A 15,742-nucleotide genomic window follows, 5' to 3' on the forward strand; every position below is an offset into this window, starting at 1 on the left:
TTATTCATATTTGCTAATTATTATTTTCTTGTTTAAAGATAACAAATCTATAAATTGATTTTGAATAGTGATCATATCATATTTGTCATTTTAAAAAACAAATTTATATGACATTTGACGTTTGAAAAAAATGTTTTACTATCGGGTATCAAAAAATGGAACACGTCCACCAGTCTATGGTCTGTTGATGAAAAAACGAATTGATTCCACAGGAATTTGTTCAATTGAGAGATAACACATATTTTTGTGGAAAATAATTATTGTTATCTGGAAGAAGACAATCAATAATGTATATCTCAATCAACATGCATGTTTGATTCATTACACATTCATTGAATTGTTTTTTTTAATGAAGATTTAAATTAAAAAGGTTTATATATAAAATTAAGAAAAGTTTTACAGCAATATTATTATTGTTATTATTATTATAAATATATGTTTGTTATTTTTTAGTTGAAATCGACCCAGTCGAAATCCCAGAGATCTGGTAGACCGATGTGACTGGTGGCGTTGAGTACTGGATTGGCAGAGAATCGGAATGGTGGCAGACCTTGGTGTGTTGGTCCAGAGATACAGGTGGCACCGAGTGTTGGAATCTGTTTGGAGCTGGTGATCTTGCTGTCGACACCTCCGAATGCCTTTTGCTTGCCGGTGGCGAGAAGATCGGCTCTCGATGAGATTGCGTTCATTGGTGAACCCTGTGAGAGTGGATCACTAACATAGTTATTGAATTGCATCATCGCCTGGAACTGCTCGTAGGTATTGATCGACGACGAGTTTCTATTGAAAATTTGAGCACGTGGACACTGTTCGTAGGAATAGCTGTTTCCATACTTGGCCAACTGTTCATTGTATCCACTGATATTGTAAATATATGGGAAATATGGAATGTTATATGATGGCCAGAAACCATTCTTATTTAACTCTGGTGTTACATCGGCACTGTAGTATAAATTCATTAGTATCATTTCGAAATTCGAATAAAAATAAAACTTACAGTTCACAATAACCTGGAATTTGCTCGAGAATCCAGAAGGTGTTTGGTGGTAATGTCGATCCGGATTTGAATAGTTTGTAATCGAAAACCATCCATTGATTGTTGTAGGTTCCAGAGTTGTATTGTTGGAATACTTGGACCCATGATTGTGCGTTGGTTGCGAGGATGTTGGAAACGACAGCTCGCTGCCAGACCAAGAATGACTCTGGAATGACAAAGCTGTAGAGAGTGTCGTTGAAAATCTCATTGGTAGTTTCCATCACTGCCAATTGGTGACCGGTAACATAGAAGTCGTCTTTGCTAGAAAGGAATCCTGGACTGCTCGAGAAAGCAGCGACATATGGATTTCCATACTCTTGGAATTCGAATTGATAGGTCTTGAAAATTCTCATCATTCCATAGTAGTAACGCCAGGTGGTGTGTCCGAAATAGACGTCTTGACTGTTCGGGATAATACGAACGAGTGCACTGCAGTCGAGGAAATCGATGGCGTCGGCACCTTTGTCGTTACCCCAGAGGAATGGCGAAACTTTCGCGTTGACACCTGGATTTCCGTAGAGTGAATTGAGAGTTTGGAGATCGCCAGCCGATGACAAGAGATAGAGTTGCATGGCGGTGATTGGCACCATCGCTGGGACGGCAGCGTAACCGGCTACCATACCGTCGAATTGTCCCATCAATAGACCAGCGGTGTGCCAGTAGACGGTGGCATTGATTGTTCCTTCCTCGTTCATTGGGTATGGATTGTCGTCGTGTGGCTCCGAGATTGATTGACGAACCCATTGCAATTGGGAACTCATGTAACTGATCAAGGTCGACGATGGTGTGGAATTGACAAACTCGTTGGCAGCATAGTTTGTCCACATTTGGTAGATACGTTCTGCTGTGATTACACCCTCAATGAATCCACCAATATAAGCTTGATTTAAATCGGAAATATATGGAAGTGTTGTAATTGTTAGATTTCCCCAACCATTCTAGAAAAAAGGGAAAAAAAATTGATGGTCAGTTGTTTGGAAAAAAAAAAAAAAAAAAACTTGGATTTCCAGATTTCTATTGATCTGTCTGTCGCTTATTGATAATATTTACATTTGGAATATCATCGATATAGGTTCCACTGGCTACAACTACTCCACCCGATGGAATGGCACTGCTAGCTAATTGTAGGGTATAGCTATTTTGGTAGAAAATGACATTTACAGAAACTGAACTCTGTAGGAAAACATTCTTATCGACAGAGACAGTTGGATAGTCTTGTGAAAAAACAGTGACCATCAACAATGTCGATGTTATGAAAATCCACAACCCTTTATTTATCATTTTGGTGTTGTTTCGTTATGACTATATTATTAACCCCAAACTGTTTTATATATATATTAAATTAAAGCTATAAAAAAAAATAACCTAAATTAAAATAAAAGAAATTTAATTAATCTCTAGTTTTTATATATAAAATTGATGTAAAAGGTCGGTGATGCATGTATTTGAATTTAAAAAACAAAATAAAACAAATATTAAATTAGATTTTTGATTGATTAATTTGGTTGTGTGTGTTGTTTTCTTTTGTGTGTGACCCTTTTTTTTATTTTTTTTTTTGTATTGGTTTGATCGAGCAAAGAACAAAACAAAGAATTAATAAAGTGAAATGATATTCTACCGATTGATTTTAATCCTGGTTGATTAGAAACTTAAATATTCAAATATTTATTTATTTGATTGAGACAAAATCTAAGCTAATGACTTTAGCAAACTTTAAAGTTACTTTTTCGAACCTGATCTGCGCTGATCAAACTAACGAAACTAAACTGACTTGACAACTAAATTATAATATGTTGTTTGTGCTTGTTGTGCAAATGTAAAGGTAACTAGTAAAAATGTAAAGGTTGTTTGTTTATTAAATAATAAACAAAAAGTAAGTAAAAGCAATAGGTGAAACAATGACTTGCACTGGACAGACACACCAGCCTGAGTGAGAATTAATTTAAAAATATATTAAATTGGGAAAAAGAGAAAATGGTTTTAAAAAAAGAATTGACTTTTGCAAGGAATCTTATGGTACGAAACACCCAATAATATTGTGCAGCAATCAACAATGAAAAAAAAAGACATTGTTTGTTTTGAATTTTAGAATGAAAATTTTTAGTTCACAATTTTTTATTTTTTTTTTTGGTGAACCAGTCAAAAAAACTAGTGAATTACACCAGAGTCACCATCGTAAACTAAAAACAGTCGAGAGATATGACATCTAAACAATAAATGGTGTAAAACAGGGGGGAATTAATTTTTATTAATAAAAAAAAAAAACAATAAAGTTTAGTTTAAAGTTTAGAACCAGACAAAGATAGAAATCGTCTCAACAAATATTTATCATTTAGTTTGCACTATAGATTGAAACTGGTTATCATATGAACCATACCATAGTTTAACTAGTTTATATTATTATTTCTGGGTTGTATTATACGGTTCATTAATGTTTCTTTTTTTTTTAAAAAAATATTCCAGGTTTATACAAGTAATAGTATTGTTTGTTTTTTTTTATACAAATTAAATAAAATTCATTGATTAGATAAATCAATGATTGGTTTATTACTATTTTTTGGTGAAATTGGTTGTTGTTTAACTACTGGTGTGCTCACTAACTCACCGTTGATATAAGAATCGTATGATGATGTTATATGTGATTGAGGTTGTTGTTGAGGTTGTTGTTGTTGTTGATAGATTGTTTTTTGGTTGGAGCTATACATGTTGTGTCCAGGTGGTGTCACCGATGGATTTGATTTATAAAGAGGTACTGCAGGTAAACCAACTGTTGGTGATGTACTATTATTATTATTATGATATGGTGAAGTATTTGACATTGAATTCATTTGTTGTTGTAATTGATTTAGAAATTGTTGTTGATGTTGTTGTTGTATCTGTTGATTATGATGTTGTTGTAAAGGGTATTGTTGTGGTTGTTGTTGTTGATGAGGTGGTTGTTGTAATTGCTGTTGTTGAAGTTGTGGTGGTATTGGTAGCGATGCAGGTAGAACAGCTGCAGCGGCAGGGATTGTTGGTGCCTTCAAAGCCATGAATGACTGTACAATGCAATTGATTCCACAAACGAATATCTTGTGATCGTATAGTGTGTTGGTTAAATAGTAGAATCCGTTCGTTACTGCCTTGCATACCTTGCAGCTATAGCACTTGGGAGAGACCGTATCCGTGTCTTTAGCGGCACTGTATGCTTTTTTGAAACGCTCGGTAAACTCATCATTCTGAAAGTGTTGCGCATGACAGATTCTAATATGTATATCACCAAACACCACGATTGCACACACAGCTGGATGTGGTCGATTCAGACACATATCCAATACGAAATCCTGATGCTTTCTTCTGTCTAGACTTGCCTGTGTTTGTTTATCACTATATGGATTGATTGTTTGTTGTTGCTGACTACTACTACTACTATTGTTTGTTGCTGTTGTTGCTGTTGTTGCAGAAGTAGGTGAAGTTGTTGGTATACCTGAATAGTAGCCAGTTTGTGAAGTCGAAGTTGGTAGTGGTGGCGTAGTTGTTCCACTACTAGCGAGTAAACTTGTATTAACTATAGCTGATGCAGTCTTGTTATTATTATTATTATTATTAGGTTGACAAACATCGGATAACTTTCGTTTGAGTTGACTCAGTTCACTCTGAAACTCGAGTAAAACCTTACGACTTTCATTATCGATTGGTTGAACATTTGGTGAAGCATCGTGTGTCAGTTCTATAGCAACATTCAGACATCGCTTGATATGCTGAATCCATTGAATTTGTTTAATCTTTTGTTTACAGAATGTGCATGTCGACACCAGATTCTCATCGTAGTTATCCTCAATCAATTGTTTTGTATCTTCAACAATATTGTTTTTCTTATTTAAACTTGATTTATTACTACTATTACTACTACTACTACTACTACTATTATTATCATCGTTTTTACTATTACTGCTATTATTATCTTTCATTATTACGTCATTACTTTTGTTATTATTATTATTATTATTTACACGGTGATTACTTTCAATATGATCCGATTTCAAACGTTTTGAAACTGGTGCTTTCTGATCCTCGATTGTTTCAATACTATCGTCGGTCATCAGTGAGAAGCTTTCGATATTATTGTCGATTTCAATGGTATGCTCTTGTTCTTGTTCTTCAACTTTCTGATGTTGGTTATCCAAGTAGCTATCTTGATTCTTATCATTCAAACTTTTACTGTCTTGAATCTTGTCAGCGTCACTTTCTCTATGAAACTCAATAGCACTATTATTATTATGTTCGTTATCACTCTCAGATAGTAATCCTTCTTCTTTTTCTCCTTCTTCTTCTTCTTGTTCTTCTTCTTTTTTAACCTTTCCTTCTGTTTCTTTATCTTCTATTTCTTTTTCTTCTATTTCTTTATCTTCTTTTTCTTTATCTTGACTGTTTTTGTTGTTGTTGTTGTTGTCTTTGAGTTTATTTTCTTTATGATTATTTTCGATTTCTGGTACTTCTTCAGATTTCTCTTTTTCACCAACGATATGACCTTCAATAGGTAGTTCTACACCAATACTGAATGTACTGTATCTACTGTTGTTTGTTTTGCTATTATTATTATTACTACTAATAACTATAGATGTACTATTTCTATTATTACTTTTAGTACTGCTGCTAATACTATTATTGCTATTGCTGTTGTTGTTTTTCTTATTGTTTTTGTTCAAGTCTTGTTTTTCACTTTCACTTATATCCCAACCAGACCTTTCTCTCCTTCTACTGATATAGCTGTTACTGTATCTACTATCACTATTACTGTGGTGACTACCAGCACCAGGTAGTTTTAGTTTTGTTGGTGTATGATTGAATTTTTTAGATTCAAACATTCCTTTTCAAACAAATTTATCAAATATTGGTATTTAATTTATTATTTATAATAAAAAATAATTCAAACAATCTATAGCGATTGAATGTATGATTTAAATATAAACTAAATAAATATATATAGATTTTTATTGATTTTGATATTATTTAATATAATAATAGAAAAAAACATTAATAAAAAAGAATGATAAATTAATGGATGATATAAATCTATTATACTATCAACTGAATGAATATAAACGACAAAATAAAATAGTAATCTACAACACATTGTGTATACAGGTTCGAAGTATTTTTGCTAAACTAACCACTTCACAGGCAAACGTTCATATAAATAAATATTTTTAATTAATAATAATATAAAAAATGAAAAATCCAATAATCAATAATAAACATAAAGATAGGATCATATGTTATGACATCTTTCTGGTTACGAGATGTGTTCAGATCAATTATAGATCAATTTTTAGAGAATAACAAATAATTTTTTGATTCATCATTATTTTAATTCCAATTATCAATATGATTTATTGGAAAAAAGAAGGAGTTGTTTGTTGGTTGATTGTTATCAATTTGTGATGTTCTTTTGAATTACTGTAGCAAAAGCATACTCTCACAATTATTATTGATATTTGTTTCAATGAATTGTTATTGTTTGGTTATTGTTGTTTGTTTTTTGTTATATAATTCCAATTTAATTGTCATCTGTTTGCCTAAATGATCGTCTTCATTCTTTCTGCTTCGTCAAATCACCAACCGCCACAGAATTAGAAATCTCTCTAAACATCTAGAATTTGATTATTTAATAAGATTAGCGACTACTTTCTTTAATTACTTGATAGATTTGATTGGATGCATCGATTTGATTGACAGATTGATTGATTGATTGATTTGATCTTGTGTTTGTTTTTTTGTTCTTTTTTTCGTTTTGAAACAAATTGATTTTGAATAAATAAATAATAATAAATACGTATATGTATATAATTGAGTTTTGATTGTTTTTGTTTCTATACAACCGATGATGATGCTGATGATGAGCTGGGTAGTTCAGTTGCTGATGCAGTTAAGGTTGATGATGGTGGTGTAATAGATTGTTTGTTCATACATTTCAGAGGTATTTCCGGTTTTCTCTTGTTCTTAAAGAATATTTTCTTGTAGCAAAACACTCCAAAGATTGAACCAGACAACAAGATGACACCTGCAATCACGATCGGAATCAAGAAACCTTTGGACTTCCAATAGGGGTCTTTCGAAGTGCGCAACTCACCACGTGGATACAGTAGATTCAACTTGTAGCTCAAACATACTATATGACTGGGCGGACAAGTGATCTTTTGTAACGTGTTATTGTTGTTGCTATTACTACTGTTGCCACTACCCAGATCCACAAAGACATCTCCTCCACCCACTGGACACCTAGTATAACAAGAACTTGAATTACCAGTTTGAAAATGTAAAACACTATCTATACACCTATAAATTCGAAAAAGTCAAGCAAAAATGATTAATAAATATAATGAAATCATGGTTGATTTGTTTTGGTTTGGTTTGCTAAAAAATAACTATTTACATACTTTGTATTATAACACTTTGGATCCGGTTGTTGTTGAGAATTACCTCTAAGTGGTGTACTCATGAAACATCTTTGATCCTTGCCTTGATCGGTGCAGAGAGATAGACCTTTTTCATTGTCAGTGTTGAACTCTATGAATGCGCAGTAGTCTGTAAATTTGGGACCTCCCCAACTACCTCGTAGATAATGTTGATAGTATTCACATTCAAAACTTGTTATATTCCAGTTATACTCTTTAAGATTACATGCTCCAATTGCTTTAGCATCGGGGGTGCATTTACGTTGTCTTTTCTCAGCTGTACAAATAAAATAAAAATTTAGAGGTTAGAATAAAAAAAGAGAAACAATGCCATGAAATGCAACATACATTTTGGTGTGTCACAAAAATAACCTTTATCTTTGGTGGACTGACTGAATTGCTCACAACGACCTGTTACGAAACTACAACCTTCTCTCTGTCCCCATCTGAATTCCTGTGCAAAGCTGGTGTCGACAAGATACCATCCAGTGTCTTGGAGGAGTGAAATTGTGAGGACTGAGAGTGCCATCGTCGACGATGACTCGGATGTCATCATCTCTGAGTATGCGATTCTCGATTCCCAGTGAGCGCAAAGTGGATCGGTTGGCGACGAATCGGAATCGTTGTTTGAGCAATCCGACTCTAGTTCGACACCCTCCAGCGTAGAACAATTGTAGTAGTTACGCGCGGTCTGAAGCACCTGTGGAGTTGCCAACATTGAAATCTTCTTGGTAACGATACGACCATTAAGACCCATACCGGAAAGCTCGCCACGAACCACCGGATTCTTGTGGGGATATCCGTCGGGATCGAGAAAACTATTGTAGAGATTCGATGAGAATCCGAGCACGTGAAGCAGCTCGTGAATCGTCGACTGAACAGCACGTTGGAATCCATACTTGTTGAAAGCGGAATAGGTTTTGTTGTACCAAGATGGCGACAGGTTGATGTAGCCAGCAAGTGGACGACTTAATATTCTTCTTCCGTAGCTGTCGTCGTAGTCAAAGTTACACGGTGTTCCAAATGCAATGATGTCGTTTAATGCCATCGGTCTTGAAGAGACATACAACAAGAGGTCAGTGTCCTTTACACCCTGTTTAACAACGGATTCATCGATCTCGATGCTATTCGATGCCTGTGAACACTTGTGATTCACCGACTCCCAGATGACGCGATTCAACTTGAGAGGACCTTCGCGCTTCGGTATCAGAATGAGATTCTCAATGATGGCTATTGCCGTTGGAATGACATCCTGTTTGAGATAACGAAGCAGTTTGTCGTTGACAATATCAGTGATAGTGCAGTTGTATCTGCAGTTGTTTGGACGTTTCTTTGAGCACCAAGCGGTCGAGTTTTGCGGCGTACCAATGTCGATATGTGTATCGCCAGGTTTGCATTGGTGATCTGGTATGTCGTTATCCAGATAAGTATAGTTGACAGTGATACGCAAATGACTCCAACCATTCTTGGCAAAGACTTATTGGGTCGATTTGATCCGGGTAAAGGGAATGTAGTTGTACGATTGGGATTGAACGTTGGAAAAGGTCTGTTTAAAGTTGATATATTTTCAGCAGCCAATAGATTATCGTTTTCCGATAAACTATTATTATTACTATGCTTCTTGTCATCATCATCTTCACTATCATCGCTTTTAGGTGGTGGTGGTATGATAGCTGGACAAATAGTTATATTCTGATTACCATTACCACCATTATTACTTCCTGTAGTTACTGTAGTTGTTGTTGTTGATGTTGTTGTTGTTGTTACTGGAGTATTTCCACCTGTCGATGATGATGATGATAATGGTGGTTGACCTCCAGTGCCTTGTCCTATGGTAGTTACTGTGAGTGTTTTATTTGGATCGATACCGGTTGTCGATGAAGTTATATTAAGAGTTGCTCCGCCTGTTGTTGGTTGTTGTGGTGGTGGAGGTGGAGGTGCTGAATCTTTTCCAGTATTTCCTGTAGTTGTTGATGTTGTAGTTGTTGATCTAGTTGTTGTAGGGAAGCCAGATTGATGCTTATCAATACCTATATCATCCTTACTGATAAACTCGAAATTACTATGTAAAAGTTTAGATATATCCAATCTAAACTGGTTGGTCGATCTAAGATCGATTCCTTCGGATGATGAGGTCTCTAAATTGTTGTTGCTGTTACTACTCTCTAGGCTATCGCTGCTGCTGCTGCTGTCTTCCGATGAACTCTGTAGATAGTCGTCAATCCTATCATTCAGACCACTCAGGAAATCGTTTGACATTTGATCGTGTCTACAAGTGGGTTTGATCTTTAGTTTCTGTGTACTTTTGGCACTCCTGCCAAGCAAGCCAGGCTTGGTGTGTTGTAGTTGTTGTGGATGCTGCTCCAATTCCCATTCCCAGTCATCGTCATGGGAGTGATCAAGGTCGAAATGACCCATGAAATCAGTGTCTTCGTTGGCATCGGGAGGGATTCCCTCGCGTTCCATTCTTCTCAGGTATCCATGATATATAATTCTATTGATTCGATCTTTAAGTCTGTTATTCTTCTCCAGCAACGACGTCTCTCCAGGTGGCGGCAGTAGCAACAACAAAAACAGCAATATCAGTACTACTAAAAACTTACTATATGGTCGATTATAATAACTATACATTTTATGATTCTAATAATAAAAAAAATACAAAACTAACTAATAACAAAAAAAAAATATCTAATGATACAAATATATAAATTATTACTACTATATTACTATATACTATTTTTTAACTAACTAATATTACATCCTAAATTTTGATTTATAATAAATAAACTATATTGTGATTATTATAATAATTTTAACAAAAAATTAAAAATTAAAATAGTATTTTCTTAAATATACTATTTTATTAACAAATATACTATATAAATATATGTATCCTATTATCTTATCGTGTGATTAAAAAAAAATGGAAATTGTGATTGTCTTTTCAAAAATCTAAAAATCTATCACAAAAAAAATTGTTTACTAATATCTAAAAAATAAAAAAAAACCTAACTTAATAGTTTTGTTGATTAATTATTGTTGTTGTTTCTATTGTAGATTATCATATATATATATGTATTAAGTTTTTTTTTTTTTAATACAAAAATGAAAATGAAATTAAGATTGGTCTGTGGTTAGTTAAGTAGTTTTTTTGAATTGTTGTATAACAATTTTATTATTAAAGTTTGTTTGGTGTTTGTTTGATTTTAATATTGTTGTTATGATATTATTATAGTGGCATTACTAACTAATAATGCGAATGTGTCGAACAACAGGCAATAAAAATTAATATACACAAAAATGAAAGCAAAGCAGTAAAAAAAAAAAAGGGAAGTGCAATTGAATGTTGTTATTGTTGTGTGTGTGAAGTTTATTTAGTAATGTGTTGTACCAAACAAACATACACACTAACTTTTTTTTTTTTAGGTTTTGTTTTTAAAATTTTTTTAGTGACAGTTTTGAAAAACTAAAAAAACCACCACGATTCCACACCACTCTATCTGTCTGTCATTCACACACATCTAATTTTCACCAAATTCAATTAATTTGCTAGGTGGTTGATTTTGTGCTCTTTGGTTTTCAAAACGAAAAAAAACAACATCAACAGCATTGATGGTGTGTGGTGGTGCAAAATATTAAACCTAGTTTTGTACAATTTGAATTTTTTCATGCAATAATGAGAAAAATTACCATGACAAAGTTATTGAAAAAAGTGATCATTTGTTTATAAAATTTATTTTGCAACTAAATTTAAGTATATTTTATCATAATTTATGATTTTATTGTTGGCAGACTAAATCCACGATTCGACAAAATATCCATCATCGATTTAAATGATTATACATCAATGTCAAATAAGTGATCTTCACCAAAACATCCATCATCTCCAGCCATTTATGGTAAAATTAATTTAAAATTTATAAAGATTTTATTGTTTTCTGTTTAATACATACACTTCAAATTATAAAGATTTGATTCCAACAACTACAATTATAAAGATAATACTTAGGAGTAAAGATAAAATTATTTGTTTAAACACAATCAACTAAATTTCATAATTTAAAATAAATAGGTTTCTGAACTAATCAACAAACAAATCTCAAGATTAGTTGATTTTATGACTGGTCTTGCACAAAATGTTATCGAAAAATTTACTCTGTGTAAATGGAAAAAATTTCGTGTTATTGGGTTTTACTATTTTTATTTCATTTTGTGAAGGTTGTCGATGTGTGATAAAAAGTTGTTTAAAAAAAAAGATAATATTTAATATCTTTTTTTTTGTACCTGTATGAATGATACAATTATAATAATAATAATAATAATAAATCACAAAAATCATAATATACAAAACAATCATTTTTAAGCTTTAGATTATTAAAATAAAATCAAATAAACAAAACATTAAATGATAAGCAGCAATAATAAAGAGGAGTTAAAGAAAGGTCTTGAGCATTTTCATATTTAATCAATCTTGATTATCATTTTAATCGGAAGATTAGAAAGGAATAATATGGTGTTTTTGTTATCAGAAAATAATAGCAAAATCAATAATATTATAAACACATTTTGTAATTAACGAATTAAAATAGAGAAGAGTGTAATTGTGTGTGTTGATTTGTTAACTTAAAAGTATGTGCATGCACAAGAATAGATAATTATGTTTATGAAATCAAAGAGTAGTGTGTGTCATTAAAACAACAGCAACAACCAACAACCCTGAACAAAATTATAACATTTTTTGACTTTAAATTTTTTAAAAAAAAGACTTTGAATTAATTGACAGATTTTTATTTTTAATTAATTTAAGTACTGAGATTTGATATTACAAAGTCAATGATGGTGCTGCTGTTGTCAACAGTGGTTTGATTGCTAAATAAATATAGTTGACTTGCATGATTCCTTTGCCTTTGGATGAGTTAACATTGAGGGGTGTGGTGGTGAGATTCCACTCAATCGATTCCTCCATGTAAAAGTATTGCTCTGCACAGGTATTTCTGCTGACGACAAACAAGAATCCACCTGGTTTCAATACTCTATACATTTCCACCAGTAATTTCTTTACCATTTCATTCTCTCCGACTTCCACATCCAATGTTGAAAGTAAAGCATCGATTGTACCCTGTTGTTTTTAATTTTAGAAAAGTTAGTTGAAGTTAGACTTTTATTCATTATAGTAATAGTTGTTGTTAATTAAAATACCTTGTCTATAATACCATTGAAATGATCATCTGGCATTTGAGTGTCGGTTGCATCCATCACCTGATATTTGAGCGATTGTTTGATTCTTTTGTTGGTGGTGGTGTGTAGTTGTCGTTGTACCATTCGTTCGATTGCATTGCTACAGACATCGACGTTCAGTATATTTAAATCTAAAAGTTTGTTCTCTTCAATATCTAGTAGCAGTTCTTCAGCAATCAAACTGTTACCACAACCAATATGTAGAATCTGATAGATATTTGAAAGTTGACTAGCTTTATCTCTTTCTCTATCTCTTTCCTTTTCTTTTTCCTTTTCTTTTAAGTCATTTTTGTATAGTCTGGTTTGATTACGTTTAGCAGCTGATCTCTGATATGCTGATAGCAGACATACCACTCGTAACTCTCACCTTTGCCTTCTCCGACCTCATAGAAATCCTCCCAAAACACATAGCTTGCCGGAGAAACACTTGGATCATCTATATATTCTTCTCTTTTTCCACCTCCTTTTTTCTTTCCCATAGTATTTTATTTATCTATTATCTATTTGTTTGATTTATTCAAAGAAAATAAATAAAATAAAAAAAGTTACATCTATCGTTTTTTTTTTGTTATTAAAAATGAATGCGTGATTGTCGATTTTTGAAATTTCTTAAAATAATAGTTTGATGTTTGCAACTAGTTTTAACACACTCTCAAATACACTTGATATTTATTATAAATCTTAGTTTAAATATATATATATATATAGATATATAATAATATAAAAAATAAATGTCATCAGAAAAGAAAGATTTTGTAGATAGTACTTTTAGAAAGAAATGGGATAGAGAGTATTATGAACAGAGAGCTAGGGATAGAGAAGCTGGTTTGATTGCCGACACCGATGCTACAGCTCAGCAGACAAAGAAACAAGTGACTGCACCATCGGTAGAGTCACTCGGTAGTCTCGAAGCAAGAACTGAAGATTTGAACTTAATGCAGAGACTTGGAAAGGTTACTGTTGTCAATGGTGTAACACCTAGTTCTGAACAAGGTGGATTGTACTGTGAGAAATGTGATGTACTACTGAAAGATTCTGTATCGATGCTTGATCATTATAATAGTAAGAAACGTATGTATTCTCTATGATAATATAATTAACCACTTATAATCAAATTTAAGTAACTTATTAAAATGCACAAATATATTTAGATTTGAGAATGGAAGGTAAAAGTATGAGAGTTGAAAAGTCATCGTTATCACAGGTACAGGAGAAGATGAGGCAAGCAAAGTTGGAGAGAGAGAGGAAGAAAGCAATGACAGAGGAAGGACAAAAGAAGAAGAGAGATGAAGATTATCAAACTATTTTGAAAAAGGTAGAAGTAAATGAAGAGAAAGAAAGAGAGGATAAGAGAGAGCAAAAGAAATTACAAAGAGATAGTATTATCATTAAAAAAGATACAGCAACAACAACAAAAACAACCGAAGTTAAAGAATTAGATAAATCAAGTTTAAAAGATAATAGTAATAGTAATAATAGTTTAAAGAATAAAAAACAAGATGAAAAAGTCGAAATACAACAACAAGAAGAAGAAGAGGAAGAAGATGAAGAAGAAGCACAATTAAGAGCAATGGGATTACCAACAAGTTTTGGATCATCAAAAAAGAATAAATAGTGTATTTATTATTTGAATATTAAGATAAATATGTCATAATATAATTCATTCTTCTGGTTTTACAAAAAGAGAGAGATATCATCTCTAAGAGATATCTATCAAGCATGTAAATTTGAACGTATATTCTCATCCATCAATTTATAGATTTCTTTCTTTTCATTCTCCAATCTTGTAAGCTCATCTCTATAGCTTTCAATAGTTGCTTGGTTCTAGTGATGTAGATATTATTGGTTTACAAACATTGATTATAATCAAAATAATAGATAGGAGATCTGTGAGTAATCATATAGGAAAATAAGGTGTAGATAGATAGATCGATTGATGGATGGACGATGAAAATAAAGATCTATTGATAGTATAGTATTGTTATGATATTATTAATATTGTTATTATAACATACTCTTTTACAATCTTCAATCTTCTCATTTATAATCTTGGTATGTGATTGTAATCTTAGATCACTTGATTCCTTATCTTGGAGTAACGACTGTTTCTCACTTTGTAGATCTCTTACCAACTGATTCAATGAATGTATAGTTTTAATATGATTTGTTCTCTCATCTTCTTGTTCCTTTTGTTGTTTTGTTATCTTGTTAACTTTTAAATGATAAGTAATACTATGATAAGTAGTTTGTTGTATTTATATATAGTTATTAATGAGATGAATACTTACAAACATCTTTAAAACTATTGAATTTCTCATCTATTTGTCTGACTTGCTCATTAACTCTTGTAAAGTTACTCTTGTATTCATCAAGATAGTAATCTTGTATTTCCAGTTTCTTTTGTAGTTCATCAATCAATTCTTGATATTGTTCAATCTTTTTAGATAGTTCATTATTCTTTTGCTTTTTTTTATTATTGTTTGTTGATTGTTGTTGTTTATTTTAATAATAAATTCATTATAAAGTTAGAGATGAATCAATGAATGAAAGCAATCAAATACAATTCTAATTAAATTGATGTGTTGTATATTTGTAATTACATTGATATCATTGATGGTATTTCTATTTTGTAGATGTACATGGTTGGCTCTTGAATCTTGGTTTGACTTTTCTATTTTCTCTTCGATTTCAATCACAGAATGCTTAAGATTCTTGACAATCTCTTTTAATCTATTACTATTCATCATCATGAATACTATCTTTTTGAAAATTAATTAACAAAAAAATAAACAGAACTTTTAAAAAAAGTTGTTTGTTGCTCAAAAAAATAAATAATTTTCCCATGAAGGTCATTGCCTTTGTTTCAAGGTCTGAATAACTTTTTAAGTATTGAGCAATACCAGTAGTTTCAGAACCTAATCAAATAGTTTCCTAGCTATAACAATGACGATGAAGAATGGTGTTTAGACGATAACTCTGAGGTCGAAGTAGATACATCTAGTAATAGTAAGATCATTTATATAAATACATA

General features: G+C 32.1%; 8 protein-coding genes across 8 annotated transcripts; 3 read left to right on the forward strand and 5 right to left on the reverse strand.

Annotated features, from left to right (window-relative positions):
• Nucleotides 1-130: 130 nt before the first annotated feature.
• On the forward strand, nt 131-366 carry PPL_02083 (uncharacterized protein; the record flags this gene model as incomplete). The annotated part of the gene is made up of 2 exons (XM_077398152.1): nt 131-179; nt 356-366. 2 exons carry the CDS (start codon nt 131-133, stop codon nt 364-366), a joined length of 60 nt encoding a protein of 19 aa, XP_077254282.1.
• An 83-nt stretch (nt 367-449) lies between these two features.
• Nucleotides 450-2,317, reverse strand: plbG (phospholipase B family protein; the record flags this gene model as incomplete). The annotated part of the gene is made up of 3 exons (XM_020573079.1): nt 450-942; nt 998-1,974; nt 2,087-2,317. The coding sequence occupies 3 exons, from the start codon at nt 2,315-2,317 to the stop codon at nt 450-452; spliced, it is 1,701 nt and encodes a 566-aa protein (XP_020437196.1).
• Nucleotides 2,318-2,378: 61 nt separating this feature from the next.
• Nucleotides 2,379-5,883, reverse strand: PPL_02085 (DNA polymerase zeta catalytic subunit; the record flags this gene model as incomplete). Its single annotated transcript, XM_020573080.1, has 4 exons — nt 2,379-2,384; nt 3,197-3,242; nt 3,638-4,074; nt 4,168-5,883. The coding sequence occupies 4 exons, from the start codon at nt 5,881-5,883 to the stop codon at nt 2,379-2,381; spliced, it is 2,205 nt and encodes a 734-aa protein (XP_020437197.1).
• Nucleotides 5,884-6,888: 1,005 nt separating this feature from the next.
• PPL_02086 (uncharacterized protein) lies at nt 6,889-9,732 on the reverse strand (the record flags this gene model as incomplete). Its single annotated transcript, XM_020573081.1, has 4 exons — nt 6,889-7,354; nt 7,456-7,750; nt 7,822-8,877; nt 9,087-9,732. The coding sequence occupies 4 exons, from the start codon at nt 9,730-9,732 to the stop codon at nt 6,889-6,891; spliced, it is 2,463 nt and encodes an 820-aa protein (XP_020437198.1).
• A 2,543-nt stretch (nt 9,733-12,275) lies between these two features.
• Nucleotides 12,276-13,190, reverse strand: PPL_02087 (class I SAM-dependent methyltransferase; the record flags this gene model as incomplete). Its single annotated transcript, XM_020573082.1, has 4 exons — nt 12,276-12,342; nt 12,366-12,592; nt 12,673-13,046; nt 13,079-13,190. 4 exons carry the CDS (start codon nt 13,188-13,190, stop codon nt 12,276-12,278), a joined length of 780 nt encoding a protein of 259 aa, XP_020437199.1.
• Nucleotides 13,191-13,442: 252 nt separating this feature from the next.
• On the forward strand, nt 13,443-13,799 carry PPL_02088 (C2H2-type zinc finger protein; the record flags this gene model as incomplete). Its single annotated transcript, XM_020573083.1, has 1 exon — nt 13,443-13,799. The coding sequence occupies one exon, from the start codon at nt 13,443-13,445 to the stop codon at nt 13,797-13,799; it is 357 nt and encodes a 118-aa protein (XP_020437200.1).
• Nucleotides 13,800-13,966: 167 nt separating this feature from the next.
• Nucleotides 13,967-14,326, forward strand: PPL_02089 (uncharacterized protein; the record flags this gene model as incomplete). The annotated part of the gene is made up of 1 exon (XM_020573084.1): nt 13,967-14,326. The coding sequence occupies one exon, from the start codon at nt 13,967-13,969 to the stop codon at nt 14,324-14,326; it is 360 nt and encodes a 119-aa protein (XP_020437201.1).
• Nucleotides 14,327-14,424: 98 nt separating this feature from the next.
• PPL_02090 (uncharacterized protein) lies at nt 14,425-15,727 on the reverse strand (the record flags this gene model as incomplete). Its single annotated transcript, XM_020573085.1, has 5 exons — nt 14,425-14,535; nt 14,727-14,923; nt 15,000-15,174; nt 15,273-15,470; nt 15,707-15,727. 5 exons carry the CDS (start codon nt 15,725-15,727, stop codon nt 14,425-14,427), a joined length of 702 nt encoding a protein of 233 aa, XP_020437202.1.
• Nucleotides 15,728-15,742: the final 15 nt, after the last annotated feature.

The sequence above is a fragment of the Heterostelium album genome, assembly GCF_000004825.1.
Source record: "Heterostelium album PN500 unplaced genomic scaffold PPL_scaffold2, whole genome shotgun sequence".
NCBI lineage: Eukaryota > Evosea > Eumycetozoa > Acytosteliales > Acytosteliaceae > Heterostelium > Heterostelium album.